This window comes from Podarcis vaucheri (assembly GCF_965113315.1).
Source record: "Podarcis vaucheri genome assembly, chromosome: 6".
Lineage (NCBI taxonomy): Eukaryota > Metazoa > Chordata > Lepidosauria > Squamata > Lacertidae > Podarcis > Podarcis vaucheri.
The window spans coordinates 100,110,802-100,124,289 of NC_138764.1; the positions used below are offsets into that span (position 1 = coordinate 100,110,802).

The window sequence follows — 13,488 nt, forward strand, 5'->3', positions numbered from 1 at the left end:
CCATAGTTTATCTTTCCTGAATCTTCTTGAATCTTCCAACATTTCTGTTCAGCATGGTTGGCAGGGACATCCCGAAGGCCTTTAGGGAGATATTCTTATATGCGACGGCCGCAGCTCGGACTTTGGTGGCAAAGGGGTGGAAGGAACAAGAAGCCCCAACAGTAATGGACTGGTATAACAAGCTACAAGAATTTGCTGAAATGGCGCAGTTGACAAATACCCTGAGAGGCAATTCAAATCAAAAATTTATGGAAAAGTGGGATAAATATAAAACATATGTTCAAAAATACAGTAAAGGTTCGCTATCTATGCTAGCATTTGATTGGCGTTGGAGTGAGACTGAGTTGAGAAATAAGACTAAGAGCACATATTGATATAGGAATGTATTGGATAAAATGTAAAGAAATATACAATAATAAGAGTACACTCATTTGTAAAAAAGGAATATACAACGGGAAAGACAGGAAATCTAGTGTGTGGGTATGTATATGATTTTTTGTTTTTTCTCTTTGTTCTTTCTTTTGTTTTGTTTCATTTTTTTCTAGGTATATAGAATTTGTATATAATTTTTGTATACATGTTGGAAATTATAGTAAGTAATGTAATATGACAATGTTTACCGACGTAATATAAGAATGTTAACAAATAAATAAAATGCAAATTTTAAAAAAGGAAAAGAAATAAAATTTTAAAAAAAGAATCTTCCAACAGTCAGCTTCAATGAATGTCCATGGTTTCTAGTGCTATGAGAGAAGGAGAAACGCTTTTCCTCTTATCAATTTCTCCATGCCTGGGCTAATTTCTACATCTCACCAGCGTAGGATCTGTGAGTTGCCACCACCACCTTTCCAGCCAGATATTCCTCTCTTTCCCATCTATCCTTAAACTTGGACTTTTTTTAAAAAAAACAACCACCCAAATGTGACACTACGAGACAAATGGCCAAAGACCTACTTGGTTCGAAAGTTACTGTCTGCACAAACGGTCCACAGCTGTTGCTTTTCTGCAAACTGTTGGCTCCGTCCTGCCAGATCACATCTGGGCTGCTGTTGCTCTGGAGGAACAGGCCGCAGCCAACACATATCCATCACATACTTTCAGCGCTGACCTCTCTGTCCATTTGCCCTTTCTGTTTTGGGATGAAGAGGGATTTCTCATTAAGCGGGTTGCTGGCTTCAGTCTGCAATGGGAGCCAGGACCTCTGCCTGTTCCAGCTGCAAGGGGCAGGACATGCATGGAAGCCAGAATAATAAGAATTGAGGATCCTGACCCGGCTTTGCATACAACCTCTGAGCGGACTGCTTCTCCAAGGAAGACGTTTAAAAATTGGCAGCAGCAGAGGGTGTGTGTGTTATGAGAACTGGGGACAGTGGTGTTCAGACTTTCTCTGATCAGGGATTGCTTCCCACACTGACTTTTCTGGCAAGGAACTGCCCCAGGCATCAGCCACAGAATGGTTGTGTGGTGTAAAGGAGTCTGGGAGATATTTGAGGAGTCACACAAGTCTGTTGGACCACGCCGTAACGTTCTGTGTGAACGGAGGCAGTAGATGAGGACAGCTGTGCGCTGGTGGGTATCTGGATGATTCACGGTTGATCAGCATACAGTGGTACCTCAGGTTACATACGCTTCAGGTTACATACACTTCAGGTTACAGACTCTGCTAACCCAGAAATAGTACCTCAGGTTAAGAACTTTGCTTCAGGATGAGAACAGAAATCGTGCTCCAGCGGCACGGTGGCAGCGGGAGGCCCCATTAGCTAAAGTGGTGCTTCAGGTTAAGAACTGTTTCAGGTTAAGAACGGACCTCAGGAACGAACTAAATACTTAACCTGAGGTACCACTGTACATTTAAAGCACCCCTCCAGAAAAAAAGAACCCTGGGAATTGTAGTTTGTTAAGGGCGCTGGGAATTCTAGCTCTGTAAGGAGTGAACTAGAGTTCCCAAGATTCTTCGGGTGTGTGTGTGTGCTCTAAATGTATACAGTACATATGCAGGGTCAGTCCTGTAACAAAAACAGGCTTTTCTCCTGCTCCTTATTCAGGCGCTGAGCACGTGCGAATTGTAGTACAGTGGTACCTCAGGTTACATACGCTTCAGGTTACAGACTCCGCTAACCCAGAAATATTACCTCGGGTTAAGAACTTTGCTTCAGGATGAGAACAGAAATTGTGCTCCGGTGGCCCGGCAGCAGCAGGAGGACCCATTAGCTAAAGTTGTACCCCAGGTTAAGAACAGTTTCAGGTTAAGAACGGACCTCCGGAACGAATTAAGTTCTTAACCCGAAGTACATGTGTTTGTACCATTTCGCAGTATTTGTACTGGTTTGCAGGTCATTCCAGTGTTTGACTCATGGAGGCGCTGTTGATAATAAGCTCCGCCCCATGCTGACAAAAGTGGGAGGGGATTGCAGGTGTGGGGGACCTAACCGGACTAGAGTCCTGGCGTGGGGTGAAAAGGTAAAGGTAAAGGTAAAGGGACCCCTGAACATTAGGTCCAGTTGTGGCCGACTCTGGGGTTGCTCATCTCGCTTTATTGGCCGAGGGAGCTGGCGTACAGTTTCTGGGTCATGTGGCCAGCTTGACTAAGCCGCTTCTGGCAAACCAGAGCAGTGCATGGAAATGCCGTTTCCCTTCCCGCCAGAGTGGTACCTATTTATCTATTTGCATTTTTTGTGTGCTTTCGAACTGCTAGGTTGGCAGGAGCAGGGACCAAGCAACGGGAGCTCACCCCGTCACGGGGATTCGAACCGCCAACCTTCTAATTGGCAACTCCTAGGCTCTGTGGTTTGATAATAAGCTCTGCCCCATGCTGACTAAACTGGGAGGGAATTGCAGGCGCGGGGGACCTAATCCGGACAGGGACCTAATCCTGGCGTGGGGTTAGAGGGGCTTTAACCATTTCCTCCACGGCTGTTGCATCTCAATCTGGCTTGCTCTCCCTCCGGCACCTGCAGTTCGAATTACCAAAAAAAGGGACCCATAGGAGATGTTCTGCAAAGCAAACCTATCGGTTCCAGGAAATACCTTCTCAATTATCCCTCCTTCCCTATTGAGAAACTTCTGGTGAGCTTTTAAGGAACTTCAGGATCCCTGGAACAAAAATGTACACAATCCAAGTTACAGCAATCCCTTGGAGAACTGATGAGGAAATGTCACTCATGCTAAGCCACTGTCTGCAATGGCTAATTGATATCTGACTTTAACTTTTTAATATAGTTTTTATTGCACGGTTTTACTGCTGTAGGGACGCGGGTGGCACTGTGGGTTAAACCACAGAGCCTAGGACTAGCTGATCAGAAGGTTGGCGGTTCGAATCCCCGCGACAGGGTGAGCTCCCATTGCTCGGTCCATGCTCCTGCCAACCTAGCAGTTTGAAAGCATGAAGTGCAAGTAGATAAATAGGTACTGCTCCGGCGGGAAGGTAAACGGCATTTCCGTGCGCTGCTCTGGTTCGCCAGAAGTGGCTTATTCATGCTGGCCACATGACCACATGACGCCGGCTCCCTCGGCCAGTAAAGCGAGATGAGTGCCACAACCCCAAAGTCGGTCACGACGGGACCTAATGATGGGGGTCCCTTTACCTTTACTTTACTGCTGTAAACCACTTTGGCGTTGTTGTTTTTAATGACACAGCAGTATATAAATAAATAAAATAATGATTTGAAGAGGAATATGATGTATCTCACTACAGTGGGGTCCACATGCCAAGTGAAAAATCCTTTTTTTTGGTAAACTTTTTGAGGTTTTTCTCTTCTTCCTTTTTTTTTTACAATCAATCGGTGTATTCATTGTATGAAATAAATAACTAAGCGTATCTGCTCAGTCTGCTGCCCAGGTGCTTAGGAATGATGGGCAACTACAAGGCCTTCTTGGGGTGCTTTTAAATCAGACCTGGTCTGGACAGCACTTTGTAAATAAATGATAATAATGAGAGCCAGTGTGGCATAATGGTTAGAGTGTTGGGCTAGGGCCCAGGAGACCAGGGTTCGAATCCACACTCAGCCATGAGGCTCACTGGGTTACCTTAGGTCAGTCACCATCTTTTAGCCTAACCAACATCACAGGGTTGTTGCGTGGGTGAAATGGGGAGAACCGTATACACCCCCCTTGAGAAGATAAAGGTGGTATATAAATGAAACAAACAAATGGAAATCTTCAAACAGAGGACTTACCCCTGACAGCCTTTTGTAGAAGGTAAAGGTAAAGGGACCCCTGACCATTAGGTCCAGTCGTGGCCGACTCTGGGGTTGTTGCAGTGCTCATCTCGCTGTACTGGCTGAGGGAGCCGGTGTACAGCTTCCGGGTCATGTGGCCAGCATGACTAAGCCGCTTCTGGCGAACCAGAGCAGCGCACGGAAACGCCGTTTACCTTCCCGCTGGAGCGGTACCTATTTATCTACTTGCACTTTGATGTGCTTTCGAACTGCTAGGTTGGCAGGAGCAGGGACTGAGCAACGGGAGCTCACCCCGTTGTGGGGATTCAAACCGCCGACCTTCTGATCGGCAAGCCCTAGGCTTGTGGTTTCACCCACAGCGCCACCCGCGTCCCTATGACAGTGTTTTGTAAACAGTGTTTAATGCTGATTTGATAGATCAGCAAAACCTGCGGTAGGCATTGGGGTCAAGTTTGCCTCCCCTCCTGTTCAGGGCTGTTGCTTCTCCCAACTTACAGCAGGGCTGTAGCTCAGTGGTAGGGCATCTGACCTGCATGCAGAACATCCCAAGTTCGGTCCCCGGCGTCTCCAGACAGAGCTGGAAAAAAATCCCTGCCAGAAAATTCTAGGGAGCTGCTGCCAGCCCGTGTAGACAGTACCAAGCTAGATTGACCAATAGGCTGAGACTGCATAAGGCAGTTTCCTATGTTTAAAGAGGGGGCTGAGATGCTACACGAACCTTGAACCAAAAAATGCAAAACAAGAAACTCCACAGTCACATCTATGCCAAGAGCATGTGGAAGAACACTTGGTAGCTTGAAACGTGCGCCTTACAGCTAATATTTCTGAAAAAGGGCTGGCAGACGCCCTGGATGTGGCTTGCCCATTTGGCTTCCTTGATACTATACTATGGACCTTTTTGTTCATTTAGCTGAAAACAAGTGTACCTATTTTCCTTCTGTCAGATGTTGGTCGGCAATAGAAATGCACTCCCCCCTACCCTGTGCTTTCATCCTGGGAGTTTGAGACTCAGACCCAGACTTGCTAAGGCAACTTCCTTCCTCGGCAGCCGTCTCAGTTTCACCCATTCCTCCACTTTGCATGGACTTCCTCAGCTACACACACACACCCACACCCACACACACCCACACACACACACCCCACACCCGATCCAGTGGACGTTTGGGAATTTTGCAGATTTACACACAGGTACCCCTGTATATTTCTGCTGGAGTTGGTTCAATGAGGACTGTGTTCATTTGCTCTGTCTGCACCCCACCCTCCGAACGTTAAGCTGCGGCTTAAAGATAAAGGAAACTGGAACATTGAAAGTGCAAAGAAGTTTAGAAAGCACATGTGTTTGCTTTTAGAAATGCAAGACTGGCGTTATGTTGAACGAATGAACACACACACACACAGCCGAGTTTTCCACTTTCCGCAGGAGGGATGGGCTATTCTGACGATAGGATTTTACCCAACACCAGCCCAGTGGCATCAAAACTTTGGGCACAATCTTCCCAGAAGTTCTTTACAAGGAGATGCATTTAAATGAGTGGGAGATGCACAAGGGCATCTGTCACAGAATTGTAGAGTTAGAATGGCCCCAAAGGATCATCTAAGTCCAACATCCAGCAATGAAGGAATCACAGCTGTGTCGTTTTCACGTGAAAATGTCTACCTTTGACTCACGCAAACGCAAACACACAAGCACACTCCAAGGAACAAGGCAGAGGAAGGACTCCCCCAGCTGACATCTCATTTCAGGTTGCTTAGACGAGGCCACCTGCTTGGGGCCCCCACTTTAAAATCCCCACATTTGAAAGCAGATGAGCAAGGGACTGTGACCAGGACATGGAATAAGCACTTGGAAGGAAATAGATGCTCTGAACAAATGAATCCCAAGCCACCTTTCAAGTCACATAAAGATCCACTTCCACACTAAAAGTGCATGCTATTTTATAACATGCTCCAAATATCTCCTTTCTGCAAATCCTTTGCTTAACTCCCCGCCAACCGCAGCAAAACCTAAACATGGTGAGTGCATTTCTGCACATTCTTCCCTTGTTAAGCTCTGACTTTCCTCCTTTCCATGTGAAACGGTGGACTGTAAACTCCTTGGAGACAGAGACCTTTTCCTGCTTCTGCTCTCAAGTGCATGAACGGTGCCATAGGAATAATATTGCTTTTGCTCATTTCCCCTGTTTGCAGAATTCTTTTCTGCAAAGCAACTTCCAGTGCTTTGTAACCAATAACACCCCCCCCCACAACCTTGGGGAACTTATAATTTCCAATAGTTTTTCCAGAAATGTGAATGTCTTTGGTGCCACAACAACTCCCCAAGGTAGGTCTACTCTCCCATGTAGAGTCAAGGAACTGCAACCACGAGACAGTAATTTGCCCAAGGCCACACCGCGGGTCTGTGGCAGAGGTGGAACTTGACCCTCCCACCTTCTGGATCCCAAACCCGGCTCTAGCGGTACTCCGCTAAACTGGTGCACACAGTTTAACACCCAGAGGAAAATCCCCAAAGGAAAGTGGTACTTACAGGACATTGGTCTGTGGTGGGACTTCAGGGATGGTTTCTAGCATCAAATGCATGCATCTGACTGTAGTCCTGAAGCATAAGCACCGGCTGGGACAGGAGCTGGCTGAGACAGGTAAGAGAAGCACCAGGTAGATGCTGGGGAGGAGGCCTGCGGCTCTGCCCAGCATGGTGTTTGCAGGGATGTTAAGTTCCCCAGATTCTGAGCTGCAAAGAAGCAGACCGAAATCTCCCAGCCTTGAGGGACGGGGAGGAGGAGAAGGGGGGGGGGGAGGAAGGAGGAGGTGGGGACACACACGGACATATGTTTCCAATTAAGTTAAGGCAGTCTGACAGGCCAACTCCCACCCTCCCAGCTTACGATGCACATACAACATCCGAAAATCAAACTGCGACCCCAGTTGGGCTCTGCTCTCCACAGCAGATTCCTCGTTAATTCTGCCTTGGCTCCCAGCCTGATTAGCAGGAACTCTTCGTTTTCCCTGGGTGGCAGGGGGGGTCTCGGGACCCAAAGATCAGCAAGGGGGGGTGGGACAGAGAAGCCTGCTTTGCAGAGGGATCTTGGAGATCCAGTCGTTGTTTCTAAAGAGATGCAGTGGTGGAAGGGCAAAGGCACCATCACCCTTGGAGCACAGATGTAGCAGACTCTAAGAGACACTGCTAATGGCTGGTGTACTCTTTCACCAGAGCATCACCAACAAGCACTTTTCACAAGGGCTTGCATGCTGCAGGTGCACCAAACTGCTATGACATGGGGGGCATACCTGTCTCTAGGCAAACCACCCTGATCTTGGAGGCTAAGCAGGGTCCAGACAGTTTAATACTTGGAGGGGAGACCTCCTGGGAGTGCCGGGTGCTGTTGGCATGGTGAGGAACCTCTGGTCCTCCAGATGTTGTTTGAAGCCACCTCTCATAAGCCCCAACTAGCACAAACAATGGTCAGGGTTGATGGGAACACCAGACCAGCAGCATCGAGAGTGCCATGGGTTTCTCAAACCTGGATTGGAGTTCATTATGCCCAATCACTGAAACCGCCGTGTTCAGTCTGATAAGCAGCGATGAACTCTGAAAACTCTAGAGCAGCCTTTCTCAACCTGTGGGTCCCCAGATGTTGTTGAACTACAACTCCCATCACCCCTAGCTAGCAAGGCCAGAGCTCAGGGATGATGGGAGTTGTAGTCCAACAACATCTGGGGACTCACAGGTTGAGAACCACTGCTCTAGAGCAAGCAAGACTAGGAAACTCTGGTTCATGGACCAATCTTGGTCCACTAGGGACTTCAATTTGGATCTTGAGGCCATTTTACTCAAACCACATCCACCTGACCTTCAGCTGGTTGGGAGGACAGGATTAAATCCTGCACTGGCTGCACACACCTGTTCCCAGCAGGAAAGGGGCTCCCATAGCCAAGGATTTAATATCCACTCATCAGCTGTTGGCAGGGGATAAATCCTGCTGTATTCAAGCTGCCTAATGCTCCCATTTGAGCCATTGGTTTTTGGAGACTCAAGTGCACTGTTCTTTCTTTCTTTCTTTCTTTCTTTCTTTCTTTCTTTCTTTCTTTCTTTCTTTCTTTCTTTCTTTCTTTCTTTCTCTCTTTCTCTTTCTCTCTCTCTCTCTTTCTTTCTTTCTTTCTTTCTTTCTTTCTTTCTTTCTTTTTCTTCTTAGCATGCTGGGCATGTCAACTCAAGCACCTTTGGCCCTTAACCAGCAGTAAAACATGCACCAGTGAAAAGATAATAGCTACCCACAGAGGAACAGCCTGCAGATTTGATACCTGATTTGATTTCATTATTTTATATATGTTGGAAGCCGCCAAGAGTGGCTGGGGCAATCCAACCAGATGGGCGGGGCATCATCATCATCATCATCTGAGGGTGGCAGATGAAGGCTCTTGACAGCTCCTACAGGATTCAACTCCCCTGCTCTTATTCTGAAGTGGGAGAGAGAATTTCTTCACCCAGTATGGGTGTGTGTGTGCTGCTTTGCTGTGGGGATCGAAGCCCCATGTCCTTGGTTGGAAGGTGGGGAGGAAGGTGCTCCTAGATGTTTCTCCATGCCAGAACCACCAGGCTCTGCCCAGATTCCACCTTGGCTCCACACTGACTGACCAGGCCCTGCCCTGGTTCCATGGTGTGCTTTGGGCTCTAAATGTTCTAAGGCTAAGCCAGGCATCCCCAAACTCAGCCCTCCAGATCTTTTGGGACTACAATTCCCATCATCCCTGACCACTGGCATCCTGTTAGCTAGGGATGATGGGAGTTGTAATTCCAAAACATCGGGAGGGCTGAATTTGGGGATGCCTGTTCTAAGCCCTCAGTTGCCTCCACTTGGTCTCCCCTACTCCCCCGTCCCCAAATTTCCTTAGAATGCGGTGACCCAGACCAGACAAATTACTCCAGTTAAGGCCTTACCAGTGCCAAATAGAGCAGCCGTCATGAGTTTTGGGGATTATTCACACTTGGTCAGCCTCTGGGCATTAACTAACATTAATTAATTGTGTTTGTCGGAGCAAAGAACCTCACTGGGTTCCTGGCAGAGTTGGACGCATTCATGAAGAGCATCCCATCATTCATTATAATTTTCCATCATTTATATATCACCGTCAATGTTCAGTTTGTGATTTATTTATTTTTAATCCTTGTGGGAAATCTTCACTATTTAGTGCAAATTTCTCCTAAGCACGTTTTGTATGCAGTTTTTACTAACGCATGGATTTTTGTAAGCTATTTCCCTCAACATGCTATTTTTTTCTGTGTTGTCTTCACCTGTATATGCATTTTTGTAAGCATCCTTTGGCTGGCAAATGGCATCACAAAATTCGGAGAGCTACGAATTATCGAAGGTTGGCTGTTCTTCAGTTCTCATAAAGTTTCAAAAAGCGCAAATGTGATTGCTTCGGCTTTCAGTGTGAATTGGATCCAACTTCTGCCCCATCTCTAGTAGTGGCGAGGGAGTGATAATCTGCGGAGAGGGGAGCCGTTGCATCTGAGGAGTGTGCATGAGTTAGCATATAAGGGTCCCAGGAGGTTGACAAAGGGTGAATGCAACCATCAGGCCAAAGAAGCCTAGCTGCCCCTATAGTAAGGATGAGGAAGCTGTGGTCCTGCAGATGACAGGTATGATGGGAGTTGTAGTCCAGGGGTAGGCAATCTAAGGCCCGGGGGCTGGATGTGGCCTAATCACCTTCTCAATGCGGCCTGTGGACGGTCCGGGAATCAGCGTGTTTTTACATGAGTAGAATGTGTCCTTTTATTTAAAATGCATCTCGGGGTTGTTTGTGGGGCCTGCCTGGTGTTTTTACATGAGTAGAACGTGTGCTTTTATTTAAAATGCATCTCTGGGTTATTTGTGGGGAATAGGAATTCGTTCATTCCCCCCCACCCAAGATATATGTTGGATTCTTAAGCCTTATCAGAGGAAACTGGCCACTCTCCAGGCACTCGGCTTAAGCTCCTTGTTGACCTCCCCGTCTGCGTCCCCCGGCAGGATACAGGCTAGGTCACTATTGGCGATCCTCCTCAAGCGTGAGAAGAACACACCACTCTTCCCTCCTCCCTGCCTCCCCCAGGGAGGGGAAAGAGACAGACAGAAATGCATTTACATGTCTTTATTTCTGTCCTTGCAGCAGTACAGAGAAACGCGTCTGCACTCATCAGACTCCAACAGCAGAGAGAGATAAACTCCACCCCTGTACTTCCAGTACAGGTCAGATGACACTCTGAGCTAACATCCGGTGCTCAGTACAGTGAATAGACTGCCCCTTTGTTTCCCCAGTACAGTCCCAAACATTCACATCCTGTTTTGCTTTCCAGCCACCTGCAGCTCGCTCCCACATTGCTGCTTTTCCGTAACAATATAGTCCGGCCCACCACATGGTCTGAGTGACGGTGGACTGCCCCATGGCTGAAAAAGGTTGCTGACCACTGTTGTAGTCCAACAACACTTGGAAGGCAACAGATTCCCCACACCTGAGCTGTAGACCAACTTGGCGCTGCCCAGATGTTGCTGGGTGGATCAATGTAGAGATCTACCATCTAGACTTTGAGTACTTACCTGTGACATCAATGGGCCACCTAGCTCCCCGAGGAGCTGGCTTCAGGCACGAGGCCTGTTGGCAGACCCACTCTGTGCTACAAAGATGTCTGCCGATGTGGCATGAAGGCTGGCAGGATTAGCCCTGACCTGTGGGAATCCCTTGAAGACGACTGCAGTGCCTCGAGACAGACGGTCAGGTTGTGCATCCACAGCAGTGACCAGAGGAGGAATGAGCGCTGGGAGGAGCGCAGAGAGAAGAAACACCACGGTGCAGCTGCTGCAGCAGCACAACAACTGGATGCCTTCCTCTGCCCCAGCTGCAACAAATCATGTCTCGCCCATATCAGTCTCTACAGCCACAGCAGGCGCTGTAACCATCCAACCATTTGACTTCACCCACAAAGGGGCACTTCTCCATTGTCTCCCGAAACAGATGGATGCCAAAAACAGCAACCTAGCTAACTTGCAACTGGTCTGGAGAAAACTCTTTTGAAGCCCTTCAACAAGTGTTTGGGTGATTAATGTCATCGGTGCGTGATTCTGCTAGCAAATGCAGTTACGATACTTAAGACATCATTTCAATTGAGGATTAAGGAGTCAAAACCAAATATTGCACAGAATAGCTTTCTTCTTCAGTGGCAAAGAAAGCGATTTTCTTTTCTGAGAGCCTTCAGTAATGGCCCACAGATGTCAGGAAGGGCTGCCCTTGCTCCTCAGCCCAAGAGCACAGAGGACCTGCGTGGTGCATGGGGTCCAATAAGATGATCAGCACCATCAATTAAGCTCAGTGACCACTTTACACAAGCACCTCAAAGCAAAATACGAAATAAAAAAATATGAAAAACAACATGAAATACCGTATTTTTTGCACCATAACACTCACTTTTTTCCTCCTAGAAAGTAAGGGGAAATGTCTGTGCGTGTTATGGAGCGAATGCCTGTGGGTGGCGGGGGGGATCTGCTGCAGTCGTGCGCAGAGGATCCATGGTTCCCCTTCCTTCCCTCCTCCGTGGTTACAAAGCATGGATTCACATGGATCCTCAGGATTTTTGCATTGGGCAACTCCAAACTCACTGTCAGATCACATGTCTGTGGCCACAGCATGAAGCACAAAAATCATATATCCACTATTTCGTTTAGAATATTTTTTTTCTTGTTTCCCTCCTCTAAAAACTACGTGAGTGTTATGGTCTGGTGCGTGTTATAGAGCAAAAAATACGGTAATTAAAACACAAAGCACCATGCAAAGTAAAACAACCCCAGAGTTCCCTAACATGGGTCTTTAAAAACCACAGGCAGCCCCCTGCCACCATCAAAATTTATATGCACTTATACATCCACGCAAACACAACCAATCACTGCAAAGAAACATTCCCCATCTCCACCTCCCTGGATGACTCAGTGGAGGGGTTTGCTCATGCTTGGGGATTGACTCATTGCTCCGCTGGGGACTAAGGAAGGAAAGAATCTTTCCCCAGGCCAATCGGGGTGTGTGTGTACCAATAACTAAGGATTATTTGTTTTTCTTTGTGGTGGGTGGCTTGGCTCTCACGCGTGAGTGAGATGGAACGATTGCTCCGAGGTCTTTAACCGGGGTTGCACCTGCTCATTCTTTGCTTGGGTGGTATGATAGCAGGGTCTGCAGCGCAGGCTTACTAGGGTTGCACTGGCTGATTCCAGCGACCCTTTTTCTCCTCCTCTCCTGTGCATGCACGTGTGAGCATGCACACTCATGCGCGGCACTTTGTATTGCTCCCATTTTACTTCTTGGTAAACCTGCACCCCTCCCAGCAGTTCTAAGAGCATGATTATACATGCTCTAAGATTATACACTTCCACTGTAAAGCTTTTCGTTTCGGCAGAGGGTTGAAGGTGGTACATTTTAGGACTCTGCAAAAGGACAGAACGCCAAGCTATTTCAGCTGCGCCTAAAAGGGAATTTGATGAGAGGGAATTGGAAGCTTGCACATTCCATGATGGCAGCACTGAAGAGGAAGGGTCTTCTTCTTCCGGCACCTTTCGTTTCCCTACCCCGATTACCTGGCATGGTTTGAAAGGAAAGCCAAATAGTGGTAAAAAAAAAAAAACAGCAGCAGCTTTCTAGCACGACACTGAAGACTTTGTTGCTTGCAGTTCCATGTTTCAAGCCTCCAAACAATCTGCTATTTGTTTTCCTTGGCTCTAACTCAACAACCAAGGACAAACTTTGCTGGAAGCCATCCCCCTTGGAGGATTCCTACAACTTGGGAAGAGCGCACCCCCTAGTGGCAAACAAAAGCACTTTCGCTCTCTCTCAAAAGCTTGATGCATCGACTGATGGGTCGAGTTATGTGACTACGGTGAGTGCTCCCAGACATCAAGGGCTGCTTGCACATGCAAGCTTTTTGCAGAGTTGACCCGATGTTGTCCTCAAAATGCCAGCCTGCACTTTTTAGCCATTTAATGATGATTTCCCAGTAAGTAAAAACAACCCATTATGCACCCAAAGTCACTGCTAGCAAGGAAGCTCATTAGCACATTTTTTTGGGGTAGGAGCCAGCTGTTCCCCTGCCCCAAATTCCAATCCCATTTCCATCTATTGCTTTGTGCTGAAGTCACTCTTTCTCCAGGTAAACCTCATAGACTGTATTAACAGTGCATAACATCAGACTATAATAATAATAATAATAATAATAATAATAATAATAATAATAAGGAGGTCTTTCACAATACCCCATTTATTATTCTGGCATTTCATTGCTGGTTTTCAG

The 13,488-nt window shown here is 47.3% G+C and overlaps 1 protein-coding gene across 1 annotated transcript in view; it reads right to left on the reverse strand.

Annotated features, from left to right (window-relative positions):
* LOC309534018 (peroxidasin homolog) overlaps positions 1–9,767 on the reverse strand; it is a 79,939-nt gene extending 70,172 nt beyond the window's left edge. The window contains exons 1-2 of the mRNA XM_082225819.1: positions 9,469–9,767; positions 6,703–6,936 (exon numbers count right to left, since the gene is read on the reverse strand). Of these exons, the coding sequence (XP_082081945.1) occupies positions 6,703–6,869 (167 nt within the window). The 5' untranslated portion in view covers positions 6,870–6,936; positions 9,469–9,767. The remainder of the gene's footprint in view (positions 1–6,702; positions 6,937–9,468) is intronic.
* Positions 9,768–13,488: the final 3,721 nt, after the last annotated feature.